At 26.7% G+C, this 23,093-nt stretch overlaps 2 protein-coding genes across 2 annotated transcripts; both read right to left on the bottom strand.

Annotated features, from left to right (window-relative positions):
• Positions 1–3,216: 3,216 nt before the first annotated feature.
• LOC134827762 (transcription factor SOX-5-like) lies at positions 3,217–22,663 on the bottom strand. Its single transcript, XM_063840561.1, has 8 exons — positions 22,415–22,663; positions 20,614–20,759; positions 11,107–11,173; positions 10,924–11,051; positions 10,698–10,768; positions 8,857–9,149; positions 4,712–4,900; positions 3,217–3,774 (listed from the first exon to the last, which is right to left on the bottom strand). The coding sequence occupies exons 1-8, from the start codon at positions 22,462–22,464 to the stop codon at positions 3,315–3,317; spliced, it is 1,404 nt and encodes a 467-aa protein (XP_063696631.1). The 5' UTR covers positions 22,465–22,663; the 3' UTR covers positions 3,217–3,314.
• On the bottom strand, positions 13,913–14,726 carry LOC134827936 (chymotrypsin-2-like). Its single transcript, XM_063840844.1, has 2 exons — positions 14,675–14,726; positions 13,913–14,619 (listed from the first exon to the last, which is right to left on the bottom strand). Exons 1-2 carry the CDS (start codon positions 14,724–14,726, stop codon positions 13,913–13,915), a joined length of 759 nt encoding a protein of 252 aa, XP_063696914.1.
• Positions 22,664–23,093: the final 430 nt, after the last annotated feature.

Here is a 23,093-nt window from a genome sequence, read left to right as displayed (position 1 = left end):
TCGTATTTTTTTTTTCTTCTTTCATTAAAAATACCAATGAAGACGAAGAGTTCTTCCATAATATTTTTCTGACGTACATTATCTGTTTACTGTGTGCCTAAACCTCGTCATATGTTTGCATACGGATTTTTTCATTTAATCTTTTCAAAAATACAATTTACACTTCAATGTTTAAAACCATGGAAAATTGATACTTAAATAACATGAATTTAGATAAGATTCGTTGTTGTTGTTGTTATTATTCATGTTTTTCTTTTATAGCTTGTTCTAAATAAAAATGGAATGAGTGAAAATTTTTTCTTTTATTGTTACTCAATGAATAAAAAGCAAAATAATAAAAAAACGTGATGATTTTTTTTTGTTGGAGAAGTGAAGAATTGAAATAAATTTATTATTCGCGACACATAAATAAACCGGACTACAATTAGGTCTATAACAAACCCCGTATTTAGGCTGCTATTCAACGCAACGTTGCAATTGATTGCTTGTTGTAACAAAAAAGTGACAAAATGCACACAATGCAATCTGTTGTGTTGCTTGAATTGAGGACGAACAATGCAAACTATAATTTAATATCGACTCACATGATTGATTGTGATGGGTGAAAAAATAAATATTTGAGCTTGCATTGAAAAAAAAACAGAGCCTTTTCGAAAAAATGCAATAAACGCAAATAATCGCAGTTGTTATTTTCATTCGATTGTTCTATTGAATAATTTAGCAAAAGAATTTTTAATTATACCTTTTATTGTTTTTGAATTACATAAATATAAGTTTGTTTTCGTCTTTTAGGTTTTCTCCTCAATTTCCTCCAAATTAAAAGAAATCATTAATATTTATGTTTCTTTTAAAAATTTTTGAAAATATTAAATCTGTACCTACATTTTGTTAAAAAAAAGAATTCAATTTTTCTCATATTAAAAATTTATGTAAAAAAAAAATTTATATAAATATGTGAAAAAAAAAATGGAGAATTATTTATAAAATTTTTTTTTTTTAATTTTTTGTATTTATTTGTGAAGAAAATTATTCTTTCTAATTTTCAAAATTTTTATGAAAAACTGAAAAAATAAAATTTTCCTTTTTATAGGTAGTTACTTTTATAGATAGTGAGATCGGAAGCATTTTTGATATTTGTATCGGCCTAAACGAATGACATCCGCCATATTGGTTTTGGGAGAAAAACAATAAACACGAGGTTCGTGTAATTTTACACTTTTTAATTATATTAAAGGCTTTTTTAAAATATTTTTTTATTAGAACATGCAAGACAAAGCAGAGGACTAACAGGATAAGATGAAGGATGAAACAAAAAATAAAGAAAACATATAAAAAGAGGGAGAAATGATGAGGCGATCAAGACGATGGAAGCGATCATCGAAATTTAGGGTAAGTTGTCAATTTCAATAGAATACATTGTAATTTGGAACTCTTTGCGGCAATTTTGCGTTGTCAAAAAGAGTTCCGAAAATCTTTTTTTTTTTAGCAAAAATTAAACACAAGAGGAAAGAAGAGAGAATCACATCGTAATCGACGATTTTCACAGGAAAAAAGGCGCAAAAAGAGACGGGAATCATTGGGATCAATGACAGGAAAACGGGTAAGTTTTTGAATCTTTTTAGTTTTAAGTAGAATATTTCACGCACTTTTCGTTAGGGTAGCTTTTAAGTTTTTTTCAGCTAGAATTAAGTTTAGAGCATTTGTCGCTCTATAGGGAAAGCTTTTTTATTTTTTTTTAAGTCAGGGAAAGCTTCAATTGTTTTTGTAACGGGAATTGTGTTCCCCAATAGTATATAAGGGATTCTGCTATAGAGCGTTAGGTAGTTTTAAGTTTTCGTAGGAAATAGAAAAGTGCGTTTTAGCTCAGGTTAGTTAGGTTCTTTCGAAAAGAAAAGTAAAGAAAGAACTCTTGGGCAGCATTTTGGAATAATTTCCATCATATTGCCTTCTTACGTATTCTGATGTCTGATATCGAGTATATCAAATATATTTTTTGCATACTTTCGATCAAATTTAAAACAAAATATCTAAATTTTCATTCTAAATATTTTCTTTCGTATTTGAATGAAAAAAAAAATCTTAAGAATATTTATAGAAATTAATTTTTTTTTTCATACTTGTATCGTCCGAAAAAAAGTTAGTATCTTGACAAAATTTTAATATTTATACTTAAATCAATAGTATAAAAACTTTCGATTTTCAATCCGTTCAATTCACTGTTCCGCAAGAGTTTTTCACATTTTTTATCAACAAAATCGACACATAGACACTATGAGAAGCGATGAATAAAAAAAGGCATTATTATTATGATTGAATAAAATTTACCCTTTTGTTGCTTGATTGTTCTCTGAAACGTGATCTTACTTTTAATATTTTGGGGGGTTGACAAAAACACAAAAATCAAAAGTTTTTTTTTATTGTTGAAGTTCATTAGTAAATACATCGAGCCTTTGAGTTGATATGAAAATGAATACAAAAAACTGTTTTTGCGAGAAAAAATCTTAAATACAGCAATAACAATGTTAAAGAAAACAAACCAAATATTGTAAGTTCAAATAAAAGCGAGAGAAAAGATAATGTTGTAAAAAAATGAAAAAGAGGAAGACAAGGTCATAAATTTCTTATCTTAAAAACAATATATTTGCTTCGTTTTTCGTTGTTTCGACGTATTATATGGAATATTTTTAATAGTATTCAAGTAGAATATCGTGCAAGAAAGAAAGCAAGTTATCGCGATGTTTCACTTTGAACAGCAAGGCCCTTAGTTTCCGTTTTTTTCTGCGATGACTACAATAAAAAACGAGCAAATCTCAGAAGTGTATAACAAATGGCATGAAAAGAAAACAAAACCGCACGTGTCATGATTATTATTATCATTTAAGACTCTTAACAGAAAAGATGACCTGCTGCCATTTGTGTCACATAATAAACACCCTTCTAATAATAATAATATAACTAAATTTACCACAAAAGGCAGTGAAAATTGATATTTTGATAAGAATGCATTCAATTCAATTGAAAGTTCAACTGCCGAGAAAATAATATTGTTTTATGATAAGCAAGGAAAAAAAAGGGGAAATTAATTTAAAAATCAACAACGAACAAGAGGGGTTAATTTAGCGTTTTGTCAACGACGCAGGGGCGTGAAAAACTGATTTGTGTTAATTTAAATTTTTATTTCACAATATGACTTTAAATAACAATAGAAAAGTAAATTAGACAAGAAAAACATTTAAGAACAACAAATATTGCTTAAAAGAAAAAGTTTAGACAGTTTCCGAGACAACGCCATTTCCATAGCGCAATGGAGTTGGTCAAATGACATTTGCTCCATTCGGAGAAGTTTGATGCATCGGAGGAGTCGTTGGCAAAGAAATTGTTGGCGGTGATCTCGGAGGCTTATTATACGTTGACGGGGGCGAAGGTGATATCGATTCTGTCATTGGATTGAAAGAACTTCTCCCGAAACACTGATGATAGTAAAGTGCATTTAGACGAGCTTGAAGATCAGCAAATGTAAAATCATAAGGCGTATATGGCGCGAATGGTAAGGGAGGAGGGCGAGTTGATATGCCTGGAACAGTTAGGTCAAAGTTGTGATATGTGTATTTTGTATTTTGCGGAGGCGAATCCTTCACTGAAATATTATTTTGCGAATTATTATTGTTGTTGTTGTTGTTACTAATATTGTTAGGCGTCGGAGATTTCACGAGAGTTTTTGGCTTACGTCGAGGACGATATTTGTAGTCAGGATGCTCTTTCATGTGCAAAGCTCTGAAAATAAAAAAAAAATTATTTACTTTAAAAGTGTTAAAAAAATAAATGAAAAAAAGCATTCGATATTTGTATTTCTTATCAAAAAATTCTTTGTTTGCTCGTATTTATTTGGATTATGAAGTGTAAGTAATACACATAAAGGATCCTCTTTTGCATACACAATAAATAAAAAAAGAAAGAACGAAAACGATATCAAAAAGACATTAACATTAGTAATACAAAGTACACAGATTTCTTATCTATCAGTGAGTGAATGATTCTTTTTTGGGTTTATTTTTATTTATTTCGTGTTTCTTTATTTGTTCACCTTCAAATCGACTACGATCGTAATAATAAAAGCTCTTTTGATTCTGAGTCTGAACATTCATTCGATTGTATTTACACAAAAAAAGGTTTAAATATAACTGATAGCTGTTTTAAAAGGCGGTTACAGAATTTCAGATATAATACCGGAAAGAAAATGTTTGTTTTGTATGCGTATGCATATTGATGTTTACGACTTAGGCGAATAAATTTAATATTTTCATTTTTTTAAGGAAATAAAAAAATAAATATTTTTGATTTTTTTGGTTGATTCATTTAATTTTTAATTTAATTTAAATTTTTTTTATTTTTAATTATTTTTTTATTTTTTTTTATTTTAATTTAATTTTTTATTATTTTTAATTTAATATTATTCATTTAATTTTTAATTATATTATTTTGAAATTTAAACTTAAAATAAAAAAAATCAAACAAAATCTCCCACAGTAATTTTTTTTATTTTTTAATTTAAAAGCGGATTTCTTTGATTTCAAAAAAAAAAATAAAAAAATATTTCTATTTTTAATTTAATTTTTATTTTTTCCCCTGAATTTTTTCGACAAAATCGAAATGGGGGGCGACAAAAAATTAATATATTAAATTTATTCGCCTGATACAAAAATAAATTTACCTTAATCTTTTTGCCTCATCAATAAACGGTCTTTTTTGTCCTTCCGTGAGTAATTTCCATTCAGCGCCAAGTCGCTTCGAAATTTCAGAATTGTGCATTTTTGGGTTGTCTTGTGCCATTTTTCGTCTCTGCCCTCGTGACCAAACCATGAAAGCATTCATGGGGCGTTTGATGTGATCAATGTTAGAACTTGGCGATTTTGCTGAGCTTGATGTCATTTTTGATGAAAAATTCTTAACTGTTTGATAATTTGTCTGCCAACAATACGAGTTAGAGATGACGAATCGTCGTCTACTATTATATGATTATCATCACTATTTTCACTTGTGAAAAATTTGTTTTCTTCGCTACTTTTTAGTGCTATTGATGTTGAAGTTGTTGCCGATTGGAATGTTTCCGCGAATTTTAATAGATCAATCTTGTTGATTTTTATCAAATTTTCAAAGTTCATGTAGGTTTTTTTTTTATTTATTATTTTTTTTTTTATTTTTTATATTATTTTTTTAAAATAATTTTTAATAAATAACACAACCGTCTTTGTCAATGGTTATCGATAAAATAATCCCAAAATGTTTAACTTATTACTTTTTCATAATTTTATTTTTTATTATTTTATTCTTGAAAGAAACGTTTACACCGTTTGAGTACACATGTGACAATGAACTAATAGATAAACTGTCTTCTTTTTTATCCTTTTGTCGTCGACACTCGCGCGCGCTATTTTCTACTTGTACAACAAAATGCGAATCACGTGCTGTCCTATAGACTCGTATAATTTTTCGCCTTTTATTCTCTCCTTTTATTATTTTATTTGTTCGTCTGTACGTTGAATGGCGTGTGTGGTCTGATAATGTGGTGTAAACATGGATGTTTTTTGTCCTCTTTCATGGAGTTCTGTGTTCAAAGCACATAAAAGGGGGAGAAACACTGCGTGGATCCATTAGCATTGTATGGAGTTTGTCGTCTCTTTCTGTCATTCGTAGAGAAAAATGCTCTTGTACACATTGTTCGTTGCTTTGAATAAATACAAATGGAGGAAATGGGGAAATTTTTACGGTTTTATTATGAGTTTTAGTCAAATGTGTGCCCACAGAAGAAAATCGGATGCCTTTTTTTATTATTATATTATTATTTTTTTTTTTATAATTCCAGTTTAGAAGCTTCATTAGGATTTTTTTGTTTAATTTTCAAGAAAAATAATTTTCCATGCGCACGGATCTCCGTTTTTTTTAATGTTGTAAACAGAATTGCTGTACAATGCGAAGAACATTAGCACACAGCGACAAATGCTCCATACACAAAAGATGCTTTTTATATCCAATCCAATAGAAACGGGTGTGGTTTATTGTGTTCTGACTGTGATACGATCACTTTTTGTCCTAACTACAATATGATGAACATTTTATAGTCTCTTTTATGGCTTTTGTTGTTGTTTGTTGTTGTTGGTTTTCCTCATATATGTTGGTATTTTGTGTCAGGATTGCAATAATTGTGATATTGATGACGCAACATGTGGTTTTTGGTATTTTGTTCCTTTTCTCGAAGGCTTTTCCATTTTCATTAAATAGATGGATCCATATCCAAGAATAACAAAGTCAAGAGTTTTGTGATAAAGATTGCCATTGAGAGATGTTATTGTTTGTTCTATTGTTCGATCAAATAAAGAAAGTAATATAGATGTAGCTATCGGGCATAAATGGAGAAAGACTTCTCTTTTCTCTTGTGTCAATATTATGATTATGTGTCAAGTGTCGTCAATTCAATTGTGAATGTCTGTCACTCCGTTTTGTTATTGTTTCGCCGAACAATTGCTATTTATTTTTGTTCTTCTTTGCTCCTTTCTGGTATTTGTGATTAATTTAATAATTTTTATTTTTTTTCTCTTTAACACAATTTTCTTTTCTCCTCCGTTATTCGATTGTATAATTAATCCCTTTATCGGTGACTGCGTCATTCATTCATTTTATGGAGAAAAGTAACGAGAAGACAATAAACCTTTAATTGTTTATTTATTTAAATCCGTTTTTTATTGTCCCTTGCTACCAAACAATGCTAACTATACGAAATTCTCTAATGAGAAAGGAATTTTTATAAAAAAGTTACTCTCTTTCTCCTTTTCCCTCCCACAATAGCCGTGTAAATTGTTATTATTAAAGCATTTTATTGCATACAAATTTTTCTTGTATCATTATTATGATTATTATTTTCATCAAATACAATTGAAACATTTCGCACAATGTATGATAAAAGTAAAACGAGAATGAGGGGTGCAATTGTTCAAGAGTGTTGCATATGTGCTGATTTCGTTACAGTACTTATACTTACTCACTTGCCAACCAACCCCTTTATCGTTTATTTTATTATTTTTTTCACACAAATAAGATTTAAATAGGATCAAAAATCAAATAGCTGTGAATAATCTAAGTAGGGGGGATGATTATTTGTCTACACTGCCTGTCAATTTGAATTGTAATCAAAGCAAAGATGAGTTTAAATGCATATTAAAGTCAAATTAAAACAACAAGAGGTATCTATTTTGTGTGCAATATGGTTATTGTCTTAAGGGGTTGTTTTCTGAAATATTTGAAAGTTAATTTTAAAAATTAGTTTTAAGTTTATTGTTAAAATTTTAATTTTAATTAATTAATAATTAATGGAACATCAATTTCGAAGTCAATATGTAGAACAATATTTTTTTAGCAAATATTTAGAAAAAAATTAAATTATTTCTCATAAAATTAAAAATAAATTAATTAATATTCATTCAAAATTTTCTTCAAAAATAGCTATTTTCGTTAATATAACGGATCATTTTTTTCTGAATTATCTACATGAAATTTGATTCTTAAAGGCAACAATTTTTACTCGCACTTTTCATTCAATTTTTTTGCAAATTGGTTAATGTCTGTGAAACTCGATTTGAACAAGCTCGAAATTGGTTAATGGAACTCGATTTGAATTTATGAATTAATTTGTTGTGATTACATACGATGAAAAAAAAATTTTTTGCCGAGTTTTCCGTAAAAAACCCCAAAAAATTTAGCATTTAGATTAAAAAATTTTTTTTTTAATTAATTAATTTTTTTTAATTTAATTAATTTATTTTTATTTTTTTTTAATTTTTTTTTTAAGAGCTCTTTATTGGATTTTTTTTTATATAAAAATTAAAATTTATTTTAATTGAACCGATTAACCGATTCAAACTCGGTTTATTAACTGTTCGGAACGCCATCTCTCGACAAAATCGATTTTAAAAAAGTCGTTACTTCCGAATCGGGTGCAATAACCGATTAAATCGGGTGAAAAAATGTGAAAAACAGCATTTTCGGAGGCTTTTCACGGAAAACTCGGCAAAAGGGTACAAGAATTTCACAAAAAATCGGCTCAAAATCGTTTCTCCTTATTGCTTTTGATGCATTCGAGGGCAATTTCAAATTAAAAACTATAATTTGTTGAGTCAATCATAATGAACTTTATTATATATCCAATTAATACACATCAATTACTTCCTCATTATGATTATAACCATTAGACTTAATTAAGATATTGATTTAAAACATTTTATTCGTATACATTTTAGCTCATTACTTGTCTTTTTTTTAGACTAACTTTACATATTACATATTTTCTCTATTTAGATAAAGATTTTTTTTTTCTACAACAAACTTGTAAAACTTATACATTAATTAGCTTTAAACAAAAATATTTAGAAGCATCCAATAGAAGCTTACTCTTTAATTGCACGAATTTTTTTCTTAAAAACACAAGTGCATTCTCTAAACAAAGATAAAAGCCTTATTTACTTATTTTAAAAACTTTATATTAAAAAATTTCCTGTAATAATGTTTGCTCAAGTCAATTCATCCTCGAAATCCTTGTCGATCGGTCAAAATATGACAGTTAATGGGCGACGATATTCGCCGTTGTTGTTATTATTATTATTTTGCGCGGTGTTTGTATTATTTGGCGTACCATAATTTTGATATGCCGCCGAACTAGATGATGATCCATATTGGTTATTTCCCATGCTCGTTGTGTCGACTTGATTATCGGAGATGACTTGTCCCTTGTCTTGTGAGTCGCTAAGTTGTGAATTTGTGTCTCGCTCGTCGATGTTGTTGTTATTCAAGCTGCTTCCATTTAGCAATTGATTCTGATGGTGATGATGATGATGATTTTGTTGGCTGCTTTGTTGACTTTGCTGACTTCCTTGCTGCCCTCCGTAAATTTTGGAAATGTCAAACGCGTAATTTGCACGATCCTGATACATTTTTGAGTCGAAATACGCTTTTGTTAGCATCGATGTTGGATCGAGATATGCACTGCTGTAAGCACTGGCCTTTGTTGTGTCGTATAAAGCATTTGCAGCAGCGGAATTCAAGTAAGCAGTTCGATCAAGCGCGAACTTTGAGACGTCCATTTGAGATGTTAATGATGCCTAAAAAAAAGAAATTACTTTAATTGATCTTTGAAACAAATTTAAAAAATTATTTTTTTAAAAAAAATATTAAAAAAAATATTTAAAAAAATATTTAAAAAAAATTAAAAAAAAAAATAAAAAAAAATTTAAAAAAAATATTAAAAAAAAATATTAAAATGTGCACTCGGTAAAAAAATTTAAAAAATTTTTAAAAAAATATTTTTTTTAAAAAAAAATTTTAAAAAATAATTTTTTCTTCAAAATGCGGTTTTCAAAGGCTCTAAAGCATGTTTGTGAAATAGACAAAAAAATTATTCCCATAAAAATATTTTCACGCCAAAGCCCCTATTAACATTCATTTTTTTCTTATTGAAAAGTCTCAATTATTAAAAATTCAAAATATTTATTCAACCTGTCGAAACTCTCACCCTCCCTTGAATAAAAAAAATGCACTTCCCAATTTTTCTATTCAATTATGTATTTATTTTTATTTATTTATTTATTTATTTACTTTTCAACACTAAAATTATAGCCTAATTTTTTTTTAATAAAAAAAAAAGTTATTTTTTCTCTGTGCAGTGTGAAAATAACAATAAAAAACTTCCATGTTTGAATTAAACTAAGATAATTGCAGACCATAAATATATCAACATCCATTAAAACGCCCTTTTTAGATCGAATTGAATGAGCAGGTCAAAAGAAGAAAATAATTATAGTATTTTAAACTTTAAAAATCAATTATTATTTTAAACAGAGACTCTTATTACTTTGCATGATTTGTTGAAATTGTGAGGATTTTGAGGAAACGTCTGCTCTTCTGGAACTTTATGAATGAATGAATGTTAAACATGAAATTATCACATCAAACTAATGATCACGTCTGTTTTGAAGTATTTATAAGATGTTTATCTTGTTTTCAACACAGGAGGAGAATGCAAGGTAGCAAGCAAGCAATTATATGTCAAGTTCACAAGTTAACGAGAAAAAGTGTCTTGTCATGGTTCCTGCTACTGTTTAACCAAATATTAGATAGAAGGTACAAAAATTGAGATGTTTATCAAAATTTTAAATAAATTGGATGATGATCCTTTTTAAAAATAAGAATTCGTAAAGTCGTTACTGAATGAACTGAAATGGGTAAAAATTTTTTGAAATTTTTTTTTTCGCGTTAAACATTCCTTGAGTCATAAGAATCACTTTTCTCCATGAAACATATGCTCGGAAACGCATAGTTTTGGAGCCTACTCGTGACTTCTCATATTTTGAAGGCAAATGCAATATAAATGTTGTAAAAAAAGAATTTTTGAAATATTTTTATTTGAGTTTTAAGGTGCTTTATTGTCTCTTTCTTGCAATCGCAAACAAACACAAGCTTTGTCGAAAATTTGCTTGCTTTTTAGCTCGTTAGCTCGTTATTGTTAACATGTCATTATTTCAACAGAAGAATAAATTTAGCCTTTCAATTCTTTTGAAATGATGAGAAAAAAAATTTAACAAACCAAATAATTATTGTCGTTCAAATACTTGATAATAATTAAGACTAATGATCATCCTAATCTAAATTACCTGAGTAGTTGGCGGACTTGACTGTGACAAATGACTGCTTAAGTATGCAGCGCTTCCGGGACCAAAATAGCCTGTAAGAATTAAAATTAAAGTTTATAAAAGAAACTAATTTATAAAACTGATACTGATCATTGCGTGATTTGGTTCATTTTTTTTTTTTTTTATTATTATTTTTTTTTTTTTTTTGAAACAAAAGAGACAAATGACTTAATTAGAAGACACTAACCAGCTCGTAATGCATCTACAGGGACTGATGGATACGGCATCGGATATGGATATCCTTCACGTCTTAAAGCTTTGGGTTTCCGTCTTGGTCGATATTTGTAATCTGGATGCTCCTTCATATGGAGAGCTCTAAAAATTTAACAATGTAAAATAATTTGTGAAAACAAAAAATCGCAAATATTACCGTAAACGCTTTGCTTCATCGATAAAAGGTCTCTTCTCATCTTCTGTCAGCAATTTCCATTCAGCACCTGTAATGATTTAAATTAAAAAAATAAATTTTTTATACATGAAAATGGTAGCAAAAAGTACGCATATCTCTCATATCAATGCATTTGCTGACGATCAGATCATTGTTTTCTTTGTTCTCCCATAACATGAATGAAACTAGTTTTGTACTTGATTGGTTTTTCATTATTAAAAAATATAAAAAATTGAGTTTGCACAATAGAAGGCGGCTTCCGATTTTTTTTTATTTTTTCGTACTGCGAGGTAGCAAACTATTGTCTATTCTTGTTTGTTGTTATATTATTTTATTACGGCGCGCAATAATATGTCGAATAAAATACACAACATTATCAATTCATAAAGTAAATTCTTTTGTTGTCGAAACATTGCACAATCGACGCACAAAAAAGAATAAAAATCTATAACGGACATATGGTTCATTTGACTTTTTGATAATACCTAATGTATAAAAGCAAAGCAGTGGCAAGAGAACAGGTACATTCACAGAAATATTTTACAACAAACAAAACAAAAAAAAAAAGTTAAATTGAATGCAGAAAGGGCGATGAATTTTTCTCAATTATAAACGATGAGTTTTATTGGGAGTTGCGGGAATTCTCAAAATTAAGTAAAAAATTAAAAATCGCAACATTATAAGGAAAAAATTTGTAAAAAGTAGAAAATTAGTATAAATTATATTTAAACTAGACTTAAACAAGATTTTCAAATTTCGAATTAAAAAAATCGGGAAAAATCAATAAAATTTAAGTAAATTTTTTTTGAAATTGTTAGATAATATAAATTTTATTTGATTTTTTGAATTTATATTATCTAACAATTTTGAAATAAATTTACTTAAATTTTATTAATTTTTCTCATTTTTTTAATTTGAAACTTGAAAAACTTATAATTTTTGCTAATTTTCTACTTTTTACAAATGTTTTCTTTTGATGTTGCGATTTTTAATTTTTTACTTAAATTTGAGGATTCCCGCAACTCCTTGCATGTTATTAAATACAAATATTTATGTAGGTTAAATATGCATGTTTGACCATTATCGACTATTTTCTCTTAGATTGTTATTGCATTCGGAAGTGAATGAGATGCGAAAGATGCGTTATTTGTTTATATTTTTTGTTGTCATTGTGAGTTCATGTGGAAAATTGAAGTATGACGCCGACTACCGGATTCAATGATTCTGAATAAATTACGATTGTCATGAAATGTAAAAAAAACAGTTTCATCGTGCATTACAATTTAAGAGGGGGTGATTTTTGGCAACGTAATTTCCGTGAATATTTCGGAAACAAAAACTCTCACACTACAGTAGATGTGTAAATTTCAATTATAAAATCTTATAATCTAATGTCAATCAAGTATCACAGCACCCCTTTTTTGGTTCTTTAGCTGATTTTATCACGAAGTTTGTCTGATTGACAATATGCTTATCCTAAATGAGAACAAACGCGCAACCCTTGTGATAAGGATGATTTTCATTAATATTCATACATCACATCGTTTATTTATTTACATTAATATAACCATACAAAACCATAATGAGAAAACTTATTTTAAAAAATAAATATTACCGCACACAGACAACAAATCCGAAATTATGTGAATGACAGGGAGGGTGAACAAGCGAAGGATCAAATGACGGTTATTCAATTGTATTTTCATTAGCAAACGAATTTTATGAGATTGTTTAATAAGAATGTCATAACAATCAGCATAATTTTAATTGAATAGTTTTTTAAAGATCTTCTATTTATATATACGGTATCATCTCCCAAAATTGGCACCCAAAATTGAAATACAAATTGAAGATTTTTTTTTCTTAATTTGGGCACATCTAAATTCATGAAAATATCAATTTTTTCGAGAATTTTTTAAGGTTTAATAAAATTAATGATAAAATTTCAAAATATAAATAAAAAAATATAGAGATTAAAAAAAAAATAATAAAAAATGAAGTTTTAAATTTCTAAAGCAAGATAACTTCAAGAACTTATTTTATACTTTATAGTTTGTTTTTTTTTTTTACTTTTTTAATAAAAATTTGTTTTAAAAGTTGAAAATTTATTTTTTATTATTTTTTTATAGGCATAACTTTTTTTTTATTTTTTTAACGTTTACCGTTTTTTGGTCTATTTTCATTATTTTTAAAAGAATTTTTTAATTTTTTATCATTTTTTTTAAACTTTTGTATTGAAAATGATATTTTTACAAGAATTTTCTTCTCTAAATTTATTTTTTCGAAAATTATTAAATTTACTTTAAAAAAAAAAAAGTTGAAAATTTCATCAAAAATGGCCGTTTTTAGGTGTGATTTTTCAAGATGTTTTTAGAAATTTTTTTAAAAAGTTTTAAATTTTTAATAATTTTTGTTTAAAAAATCGTAATTTAACATAAATTTTCTTATTTAATTTTTTTTTACAAAATTACTGAATTTATTTTTCAAATTTTTTTGACAGTTAGTTTTTATATTTTTTTTTTATTTTTAATATGTAATATTCTGAAATCTATTTTAAATTACAAAATCTCAAAAAAAAAAAAAAAAAATTAATAAAAAATATTTAACGCTCAAAAATAGTTAAAAATTTTTTTTTTTTGTTGCATATTTAAAAAAAAAAAAAGTTTTTGGGACAATAAGTTCGAAAAAAATTTGGAGCGGCCTAAACGTTGCTTAAAAAAGTTTGAAAATACTTGTTTTTAATTTTTTTATTGTAAGCTTGTTCAAAGCTTGATATTCAAAGAGTTCCTTAGTTGGCGTTGTTCATGATCCATGATCTGTGATAGTAAACAGAGCAGAAACCATCTGGATATCCAGATCCGCATCCTCCAATGACAAACGAGTTGATACCAACTTGACCTTCTCCCGGAACAACTAATGGACCTCCCGAATCTCCGAAGCAAATTCCTCTGTTGGCTGAGACAAAAGCGCAAACTGTATCTGCATTAGTTCCAATGCGACGTGAACAATCAGCGTGCGAGATAACATTTGTGTACAAATATTGCAAATTATCGGGAGCACTTCCGCTCGTCGACAAATATCCCCATCCCGAAACGAGCAATTGACCGCTTTGCACATCACGATTGATCAACGGCGTAGTTTGGATCAAATTGGAGAAACTGAAGCTTTGAACAGTTTTTACGAGAGCAACATCATTGGCAAGCGTTTGACGATTGTAACTTGCGTGAACAATGAGTTTAGCAGTATCGTATGTGTATCCGCCGCTGCTCAACAAATGGCTTCCAGCGACAACGCGAACATTATTTACAGTAGAATCGACAACGCAATGAGCCGCCGTGAGCACAGTGTTGGCATTTATGATAGATCCGCCGCAAAAGTGTCCATTGAACGCATTTCTCAAAGAAACTTGATACGGGAATTGTCCTTGTTTGGCATTTTCTCCTCCTACAATGCGACTATTTGCATCACGTACTTGAATACGTGGCAAAATTGGCACTGCAAAAAATTATAATTTAAACTTTTTGAGTAAAAACAAAAAAAAAATACACACCTGCAGCAAAGACAGCGTTAAGACACAACAAAATTGCGATAAAGCGGAACATTTTTCTACTACTTTAATGATTTTGAATTCAGCACTTCCTTAAATACTGAACGTTATCATTTATTATCATAATTTATCATCTTATCATTAGTCATTCATCATCCAAAGGTAATTCCAATACAATTGTCTAAATGTTATCATGTGTCTTCATTCATCAAAAGCCTTATAAATCAAATTATGTTTGAAAAAATTGATAAATTTGTAGGAATTACCCAAGATAAGAGTGATAAGAAAAAGGAAGGATACGGATTTATTTTTTTTAAATGATAATTGAAGATTCCGCTGATATTAGATGTATGGGGTAGACAAAAAGTTGTCAGAAATCAATATTTTTTTAATTTTTTAAAATACATTTAAAAACAAGCATTTTTTGATTTGGAAGTTTTTATATTTTTTTTTTGTTTTTTTAATTATTTTTTAATTATTTTTTTTAATTATTTTAATTAAAATTTTAATTTTTTATTTTTTAAATTTTATTAAATTCAATGAATAAAAAAAAAAAATAAAATTTTATTTATAATTATAATTTTATTTAATTTTTTATTTTTAAAATTTTAATTTTTTTATTTTAATTAAATTAAACTTAATATCAAATGAGTTTTGAAAAAATAAAAAAAAAAAATAAATAATTTTTTAAGGACCAGAAATTAATATATTTTCTCAAAAAAATATTTTTTAACATTATTTCATTGATTAATTATTTTGATTTATTTTTCATTTTAATTAAATGAATTAATTTAATTTAATTTAAATAAATGAAAAACTATTCAATTTAATTAAAAATAAATTAAAATAATTGTTTTAAAACTAAATTTTTTTGAAATTCATTCATTGATTTTAAAATATGGAATTTAAATTAATTATTTTAATTTAAAAAAGAAATTCATTTTAATTAATAATTTTAAAAAAAAATCTATTTTTTTTTTTTTGAAATTCATTCATTGAATTTATGTATAAATTTTAATTAAAATTTTAATTAAAATAATTAAAACATAATTTTTAAAAAATAAAAAAAAATAATAAAAACTTCCAAAACAAAAAATACTTGTTTTAAAATGTAAAAATATTTTTAAAAAATATGACCGATTGATTTCTGACAACTTTTTATCTACCCCATATGTACATCTTATATCAGTGACATTTTGATTATAATCTACAAATATTGGAAAGAATCGATTTTGGACACAAAACAAAATTAAATTGAAAAGAAACCTCATTTCCAATGCTGTTCGACACAAAACAAAATAAAATAATAAAAGCGAAGAGAGACAAAACCCAATACTCCAACTAACAATTACATTAAACAAAGCTTCGTATTTTCCATTGTTGCGAATTGTTACTGCTAGAGAGACTTTAGAGGAGACCAAAATTTACACAAAGGCTTTAGTGAGTGATGCTATGACAACACAAACACACGCACACTACTCTCGATATAAACAACGACAAAACAGCGAGACAATAAATGACAATGATGTAGTTACAACATTCGAGTCTATTGTGTGCAGAGAATTTTCATTATTTACAGGCAGATAGAGACAATTCCTCGCAAAACGTATTTACAAAACATGATGGGGAAGGTCTGTAGCAAAATCCATGTTAATGAACAATGGCAACGAAAAATTGAAGCCGGCAAAGGAAGTGCCTACAGTTATTGAAACGAAACCTGTGTTAATTAAAAAAAATCTTCTTCATCGTTTTTTTTTTCTGAATTTTTATTCAGTAATCAAACTTAAATATTTTTTAAAGCTGGTCTAGACAGATTCGCAGATTATTTCCCATAAATTGATTTCCATAGAGAATTGAAAAACAAAAAAGAAAAAAAAAACAAACACTATGATAATGACGTTTTTCAATAACAACAAAACATCTTCTACTTCATTGAATATATCTTCAGCAAACTTGCACGTTACGTAATTAATTGTCAAAAAGACAAAAGATTCATTTTCTGCTTTAATTATTATTTGCATTGTTCGAACACCAAAGGAGAAAAAATACAAGTCTAATCTTCATCTTTTCCCTTTTTCATAATTTTCATCGATTGTTGTTCAAAGTTTTTCAATGAATGAAATTGATAGGAAAAATTTTTTTATGAAAATGGAGAAAATGATCTGTTGTTGTCTGTTTTTATTAATTGCTTTCTCGTAATAGATTAGAATGGATTATATGATAATAATTGAATTATATGATGATAAAAAGGGTTAGAAAAATTTCAATTTTTTGTCTTCTTCTTGATGAAAAGTGTTAAAAGTTTTATTAAAAACTTGATTTTTTTAAATTTTGAGGTTAGTTTTGATACATTTTTAAGCAAAATTTGTACCTCGAGTCTTGAAATTGTTCAAAAAAATTTTTTTTTTAAATGACAGCTGTCAAATTTTTCTATTTTTGAACACTTTTGAAACTCAATATTCAAAATGTTATCTAAAAATTTCGATAACTAACCTCAAAATGTTCAAGTATAAAATTTTGAGGTTATGTCGAACAATTTTTAGACAATTGTATTTTCAAAAATTGTCATTTTAATATGACAGACGTCAAATTCTGTATTAAATGATAATTTTTGAAGAGTTTCAAGACTTGAAGTAAAATATTTTGTGTAAATGTGTCAAAATCTAACCTCAAAATCTTTAAAAATCAAATTTTCATTATAAATTTTGACATTCAAAACAAAAATACGTTTGTTCAAGGAATGTTTTAAACCTTAAAATTGTATAAATTGATTGAAAATTAAAGTTCAATTCAACTTTCCTCTAAAATTGAAAAGAAAATCGATATTTGATCTCTTCAAGATCCTTTTCAATCACATATATGAAAGTGACAGGCAGACAATAGCGACTTTTTCTTTTCAATTTTCCCAACTTTTTAGCATCGGGAATGTTTGTTGTTGTACAATGCGCAAAGAATAAAATATGCAAAACACAGTTTAAAAAAAAATAATCAAAATAATGGCCACATTACAATGGCAATGATTTGACATTTTGAGAAAAAGTGTCAAGAAAAGTAGCAGGTCTTTTGTTAGGAAGCATTTTGTTCAGCAAATGATAAAACACGTGTCAAATAGTGAGTGTTTTGACTGGTTATTGGGGCAGCTTTAAACTAAAGTGCTCATGACATAAGCCGATTAAATGTTTTTCAAATTATTTTAAAAGCATTCATTAAAATAAAACGACGAATGCATTTGGTTAAAATTAATAATAATCCTCATACACCCTTCTGCGTTTCGTTGTTAAGTAGCGTACGCGAGAAAAAATATTGTCATTTTTCAATCATAACTCTTCGCGTATAGAACGCCATTGTTGCTACTTTTATAATAAAATGATACAAAAGACGATATATACATATTAAATTTCCACTTGAGAAAACAATTTTCATTTTCTCTTTTTTTTATTGTTCGTGTGTCATCTTTTTCTCCTTGTTTGTCATTTTTGCACAAAATGATGAATATTCATTTTGTACATTGTTGCTGGTTTATTATTCAAGCAACAAATATTTTCTTGTAACAATGGCGCACGAGATCTTTGTTCAAGAACAAGAAAATACTTTTAACAAAATGAAAAATTTTTACTGCTCTTTTCACTGCTTGTTCGTCTTTGCATTCTTTTTTTCATTCATTCACGAAGAGAAAGGGTACCTACTTGAAAATTTTTAAGTAACAAGAAAAGGTCGTTCCAAATTTTCTTTGAACTTTTTGTTCCGTGCCCTATTTTAAAAGCTGAAAATCCAATGGGGCAAAATTAAATTAAAAGTTAAAAATTTCATCAAAAATTACCGTTTTTTGGTCTATTTTCATAATTTCTCAAAATGTTTTTTAAAAAATTTCAATTTTTTTAAAACTTTTTATTAAAAATGATATTTTCACAAGAATTATCTTCTATAAAATTTTTTTTTTCTAAAGTCATTGTAAAGTCATTCTAAAGTCAAAATTTTTCATGAAAAATTATTTTTTAATTGAATTAAGCTCAAAAATCAATTTAATTAAAAAAATCTTAATGTAGATACATTAAAAACAAATTTCAATTATATTTTTTATACATTTTAATTATTTAAATTAAAATTAAATAAAATTAAAAAAATGCGTTAAAAATAAAATAAAAAAAATATTTATTAAATAAATATTTATTAAATAAATTATTAAACTATATTTTTTAAATAAATTATTTATTTTTTATTTATTAATAATAAATTTTTTTAAATTATTATAATTAAAAAAAATAAATTAAATTTAATTAAATTTAAACATTTTAATTAAAAATTATTAATATCATAAAAATATATGAATAAATAAATAAAAATTATAATAATAATAAAAACTGTCATATTTTTTTTTGAAAAAAAAAATTAATAATTTTCATGAAAATATTTTTAATTGAAAATTCACGTCGAAATACGATTTTCAATACAAAAATTATTATAAATTGAAAATTTTTCTTGAAAAATTATGAATTTACACAAAAAGTCGGTAATTTTTAATGAAATTTTTAACTTTTTTTTTTTTTTAATTTTGTCCCATTGGATTTTCAACTTTCAAAATTTGGAACGGCCTAACAAGAAAATGTCCTTCTTCTTGAAGAAAAATTTCGCAACATTATCTTTAATCAAACAAAAAGTCATATAGGGACAGTAATAATTGAAAAATAAATTATATTTTGTCCTTCTTGTTTATCTTGATATTAGTCGTCGAATCCAATTTCCGCACACACAAAAAGAATTGCCCAACAAAAGCGACACAATAATAAACTAATAATATATGAAGTGAATGTTTGTGATACACGCAGACAATGCAGAAATGACAAAGAAAAAGAGTAAACACATTTTTATGCTATTATTCAATTTATTATTGCAATTATCGTTATTTGTTTGGTCATTTGTCACATACACTCCTCATCATCATCGTAAAACTGCCCACAGTTCAATACATTTTCTTGTGCAATTTAATTAAAATTTATGTCATAGACTTTTAAAACGGAGTGAAGACAATTGAGAAAATGCTGATAGGAAACACACAGGTACTCAGGATGTAAAATAATGAAATAAAAGGGTGAAAATATGTTTTCCATGTACCTGTTCATTGTTCCTTCTCCTCTCTCTTGGATTCATTCAATGGAACAATACACCCTGCGAGTACACGAGTTTTGATATTGTAACGAACAAACAAGTAGCGATTGTTTGGCTCCATTGTTTGTGACATGCGCTTTACTCACGATATTTTATGCGATGAGGAAAAATCTAATTTTTTTCTAAATTTTACCCAAACTCAGACATTTAAGTGCTCGAAATCCAATAAAAATATAGCTAATACATGATAATGCGAGAAAACATTGAGTGAAGAAAGCCATTAGTCATAATCATAAAATAATGCGACTCCTCCCACAAGCACTCTTCAACAATATCAATTGCAAATGGAAAAACACAAAACAAAAAACTCAACAATCCATTATTTACTGTTACTCCTTGCTTTATACTTTCTTGCATTATTTCAACAAAAAACTTCCTCTTTTTTTTTTCCTCTAGTTACATTATTATTTTTATTCTCTCAAACTTTTTATATAAAAACATTCACGTTCACCGAATAATAATAATCATTTCCATATTGTTATGTCGAATTCAGACAGAGGAGCAGAAAAAATACGCATTTTCATTTCCTTTCATTTCCCTTATTATGCGGCATATTTTTCCATATACTCTCAAAGCAGATAGCAAAAGTGGGTATTTTTTCCATTACTGGGTATTGTTAAAATTTTTTTTTTATCGAAGCAGAGACAAACAACAAAACAACATCGATGAGAGACGATGACGTTTCCAAAAATTTATCTTTGTTAATGTCATATTGTTTCCGTTTCGAGTTATATGTTGATTCAAAATAAAATGAAAAAATTCTTTTGAATGCTTACCTAACCGTTTGGATATCTCCGAGTTGTGCATTTTTGGGTTTTCTTGAGCGATTTTTCGTCGTTGTAAGCGAGACCATACCATAAATGCATTCATTGGACGTTTTATGTGATCGTCAACGGGTTTCTTCATTGCTTGTGATAAAATACTGAAAAAAATAAGAAAAAAAATTAATTTAAAAATAGTTAAATTTTGAAGGTATTGATTAGATAATTTTAGAAATAAGGCCGTTTCTAATGAAAGTCAATAGTTTTGTTCCAATTTTTTTGAAAAAAAAAATTAAATTCAAAATTTTGAAATTCAAAACTGACATTTTTGACAAAATTGAGTTAAGAATGGGAAAGTATGCTTAAAGACGAGTATTTTGAGATACACTGAGAGATTTTCAAAAATTTTTAAAAAATATCAGTTTTATTTCAATAGAAAGAATAGACGAAAAGGATAAATCGCACAAATGCATACAAATTGGTAATAAGTCAAATTTTAAAATTTCTCCAAATCGTTTTTTGTTTATGTTTTTGTGTTGTTTATGCCTTATTATTGCATAAAAAGTCCATTTGAACCAAAAAATTTGCAAAAATCTTTAAATTGGAAGAGTTGAAAAATCTCATTTTTATATGAAATTTTGTGCATTTGTGCGATTTATCCCTTTTTTCAATAAAAAATTTCCCAAAACTACCTCTTAGAGATTAGATAAGAAATTTTTCTGCACAAAAATTGTTTTTAGTGGCCAATTATTTACTTTTGTGCGCTTGAAAATGAAGAAATAGTTTATAAATAAATTTTTACAGCTCAAAAACCGTAAAAAACTTTAAATCGATTTTTCTCACTTTGTTAAAAATGTTAGTTGTGCGATTTATCCTTTTCGCCCGGGATTTATTTTATTAAATTAATTAATTTTATTTATTTTATTAAATTTTTATTTTTTATTTAATTAATTTTTTTAAAGAAAATCCATGTTGAAATGCAATTTTCAATAATAAAAAAAAATTATTAAAAAAAATATTTTATCAAATAAGCTAATATTTTTAATTTTTGACTTTAAATTTTATTTCAATTATTTTTTTATTGAATTAAAATTTTTTATTTTTTGAAAAACGCATATAAAAAAATAATTAATTAATTAAAATTTTATCAAATATTTGTAACTTTCCAAGAAAATAAAAAAAAACGAAATTATTCCAAACTATCGATTTTCGAATAATTTTATTTTTTTTCTCTTTATTTTCTAAAGTAACCTTTATAAATTTTTTAAACACAAAATTATTTAAAATTAAAATTTTAAATATTATTTAAGGCCGCTCCAAATTTATTTCGAACTTTTTGTCCCAAAAACTTTTTTTCAAAATGGGGGGGGGGGCAAAATAAAAAAAAAATTGAAATACTGTTTCATACAAAATGACAAAATTTTAACAGTTTTTTGTGATAAATCAATATTTTAGTTGATTTTATGGTATCTACATTGACATTTGATAATTTAAAATTTATCTCAGAGTATTTCAAGTTAAAAATTTAAACAAAAAAAAATTCGTAAAAAAATTGTCCAAAAATTTTGAGAAATCATTTTTTTTTTGAAAAAAATTTTAACGAAGAAAATGTAAGTTAAAATACGATTTTCAACACAAAAATTCTTAAAAATTGAAAATTTAAAAAAAAAAATTGTAAAATTCCTTGAAAAAATATGAAAAAAACCAAAAAACGGTCAATTTTGATGATATTTTTAACTTTTTGGATTTTGATTTTCATTCGGAATGGCTTAAATTCATCATAATAAAATCAATAATTTTCTTTTAAAAAACTTACTTATTATTAGCTCCATTCATTAGCGACATATTCTGATGTATACTGTTCATGACATTCGACTGTGAATTATGTAACGATGCCGATGAGGATACATGATGATGGAGATTTTGTGTATGTAAATTTTGTAGCGAGTTTGCCAGAGAATGATGATGATGCGAAGAATTATTTCCACTATTGGTGCTCAGATGCTGTGATGTCGGGATCGATAGCGAATGTGACAGAGATAAACCGGGAAGTGACAAAGACGGTATTCGATCCATCATTTTTATTGATTGCTTCTAAATCTCCTGTGCTTCTACTCTGAAAATAAAAAAATATTTATTTTTTTAAATTTTTATAATTTTTCTGAAGGGACAATTTTGTTAAAAGCGGAAATTCACTTGAAATGGGCAGTCGTAAAACTTGAACAAACAATATTACGCTTAAAATAATCTTCGAGTGGCAACTTCAGTTCTTGCATAAAATGAGAAATATAATTGGCGAATAATTCGTCGTCGTCGTTGTTGACATTTTTGTGTCATTTAATTGAAGTAATTAATTTACTTTTTATGCAATTTAATTGTGATTCATTAAAAATTAATTCAACGAACCGTTTTTCTTGCCTCTATTCCCTAAAATATGAATAAAAGGGAAAACGTCAACGATTGTATGGCTTTTTTTATGTAATCAACACTCCTCC

Source organism: Culicoides brevitarsis, chromosome 1 (genome assembly GCF_036172545.1).
Source record: "Culicoides brevitarsis isolate CSIRO-B50_1 chromosome 1, AGI_CSIRO_Cbre_v1, whole genome shotgun sequence".
NCBI lineage: Eukaryota > Metazoa > Arthropoda > Insecta > Diptera > Ceratopogonidae > Culicoides > Culicoides brevitarsis.
Note: the sequence above shows the minus strand (reverse complement) of the source record. Positions and strands in the feature narration are given on the sequence as shown.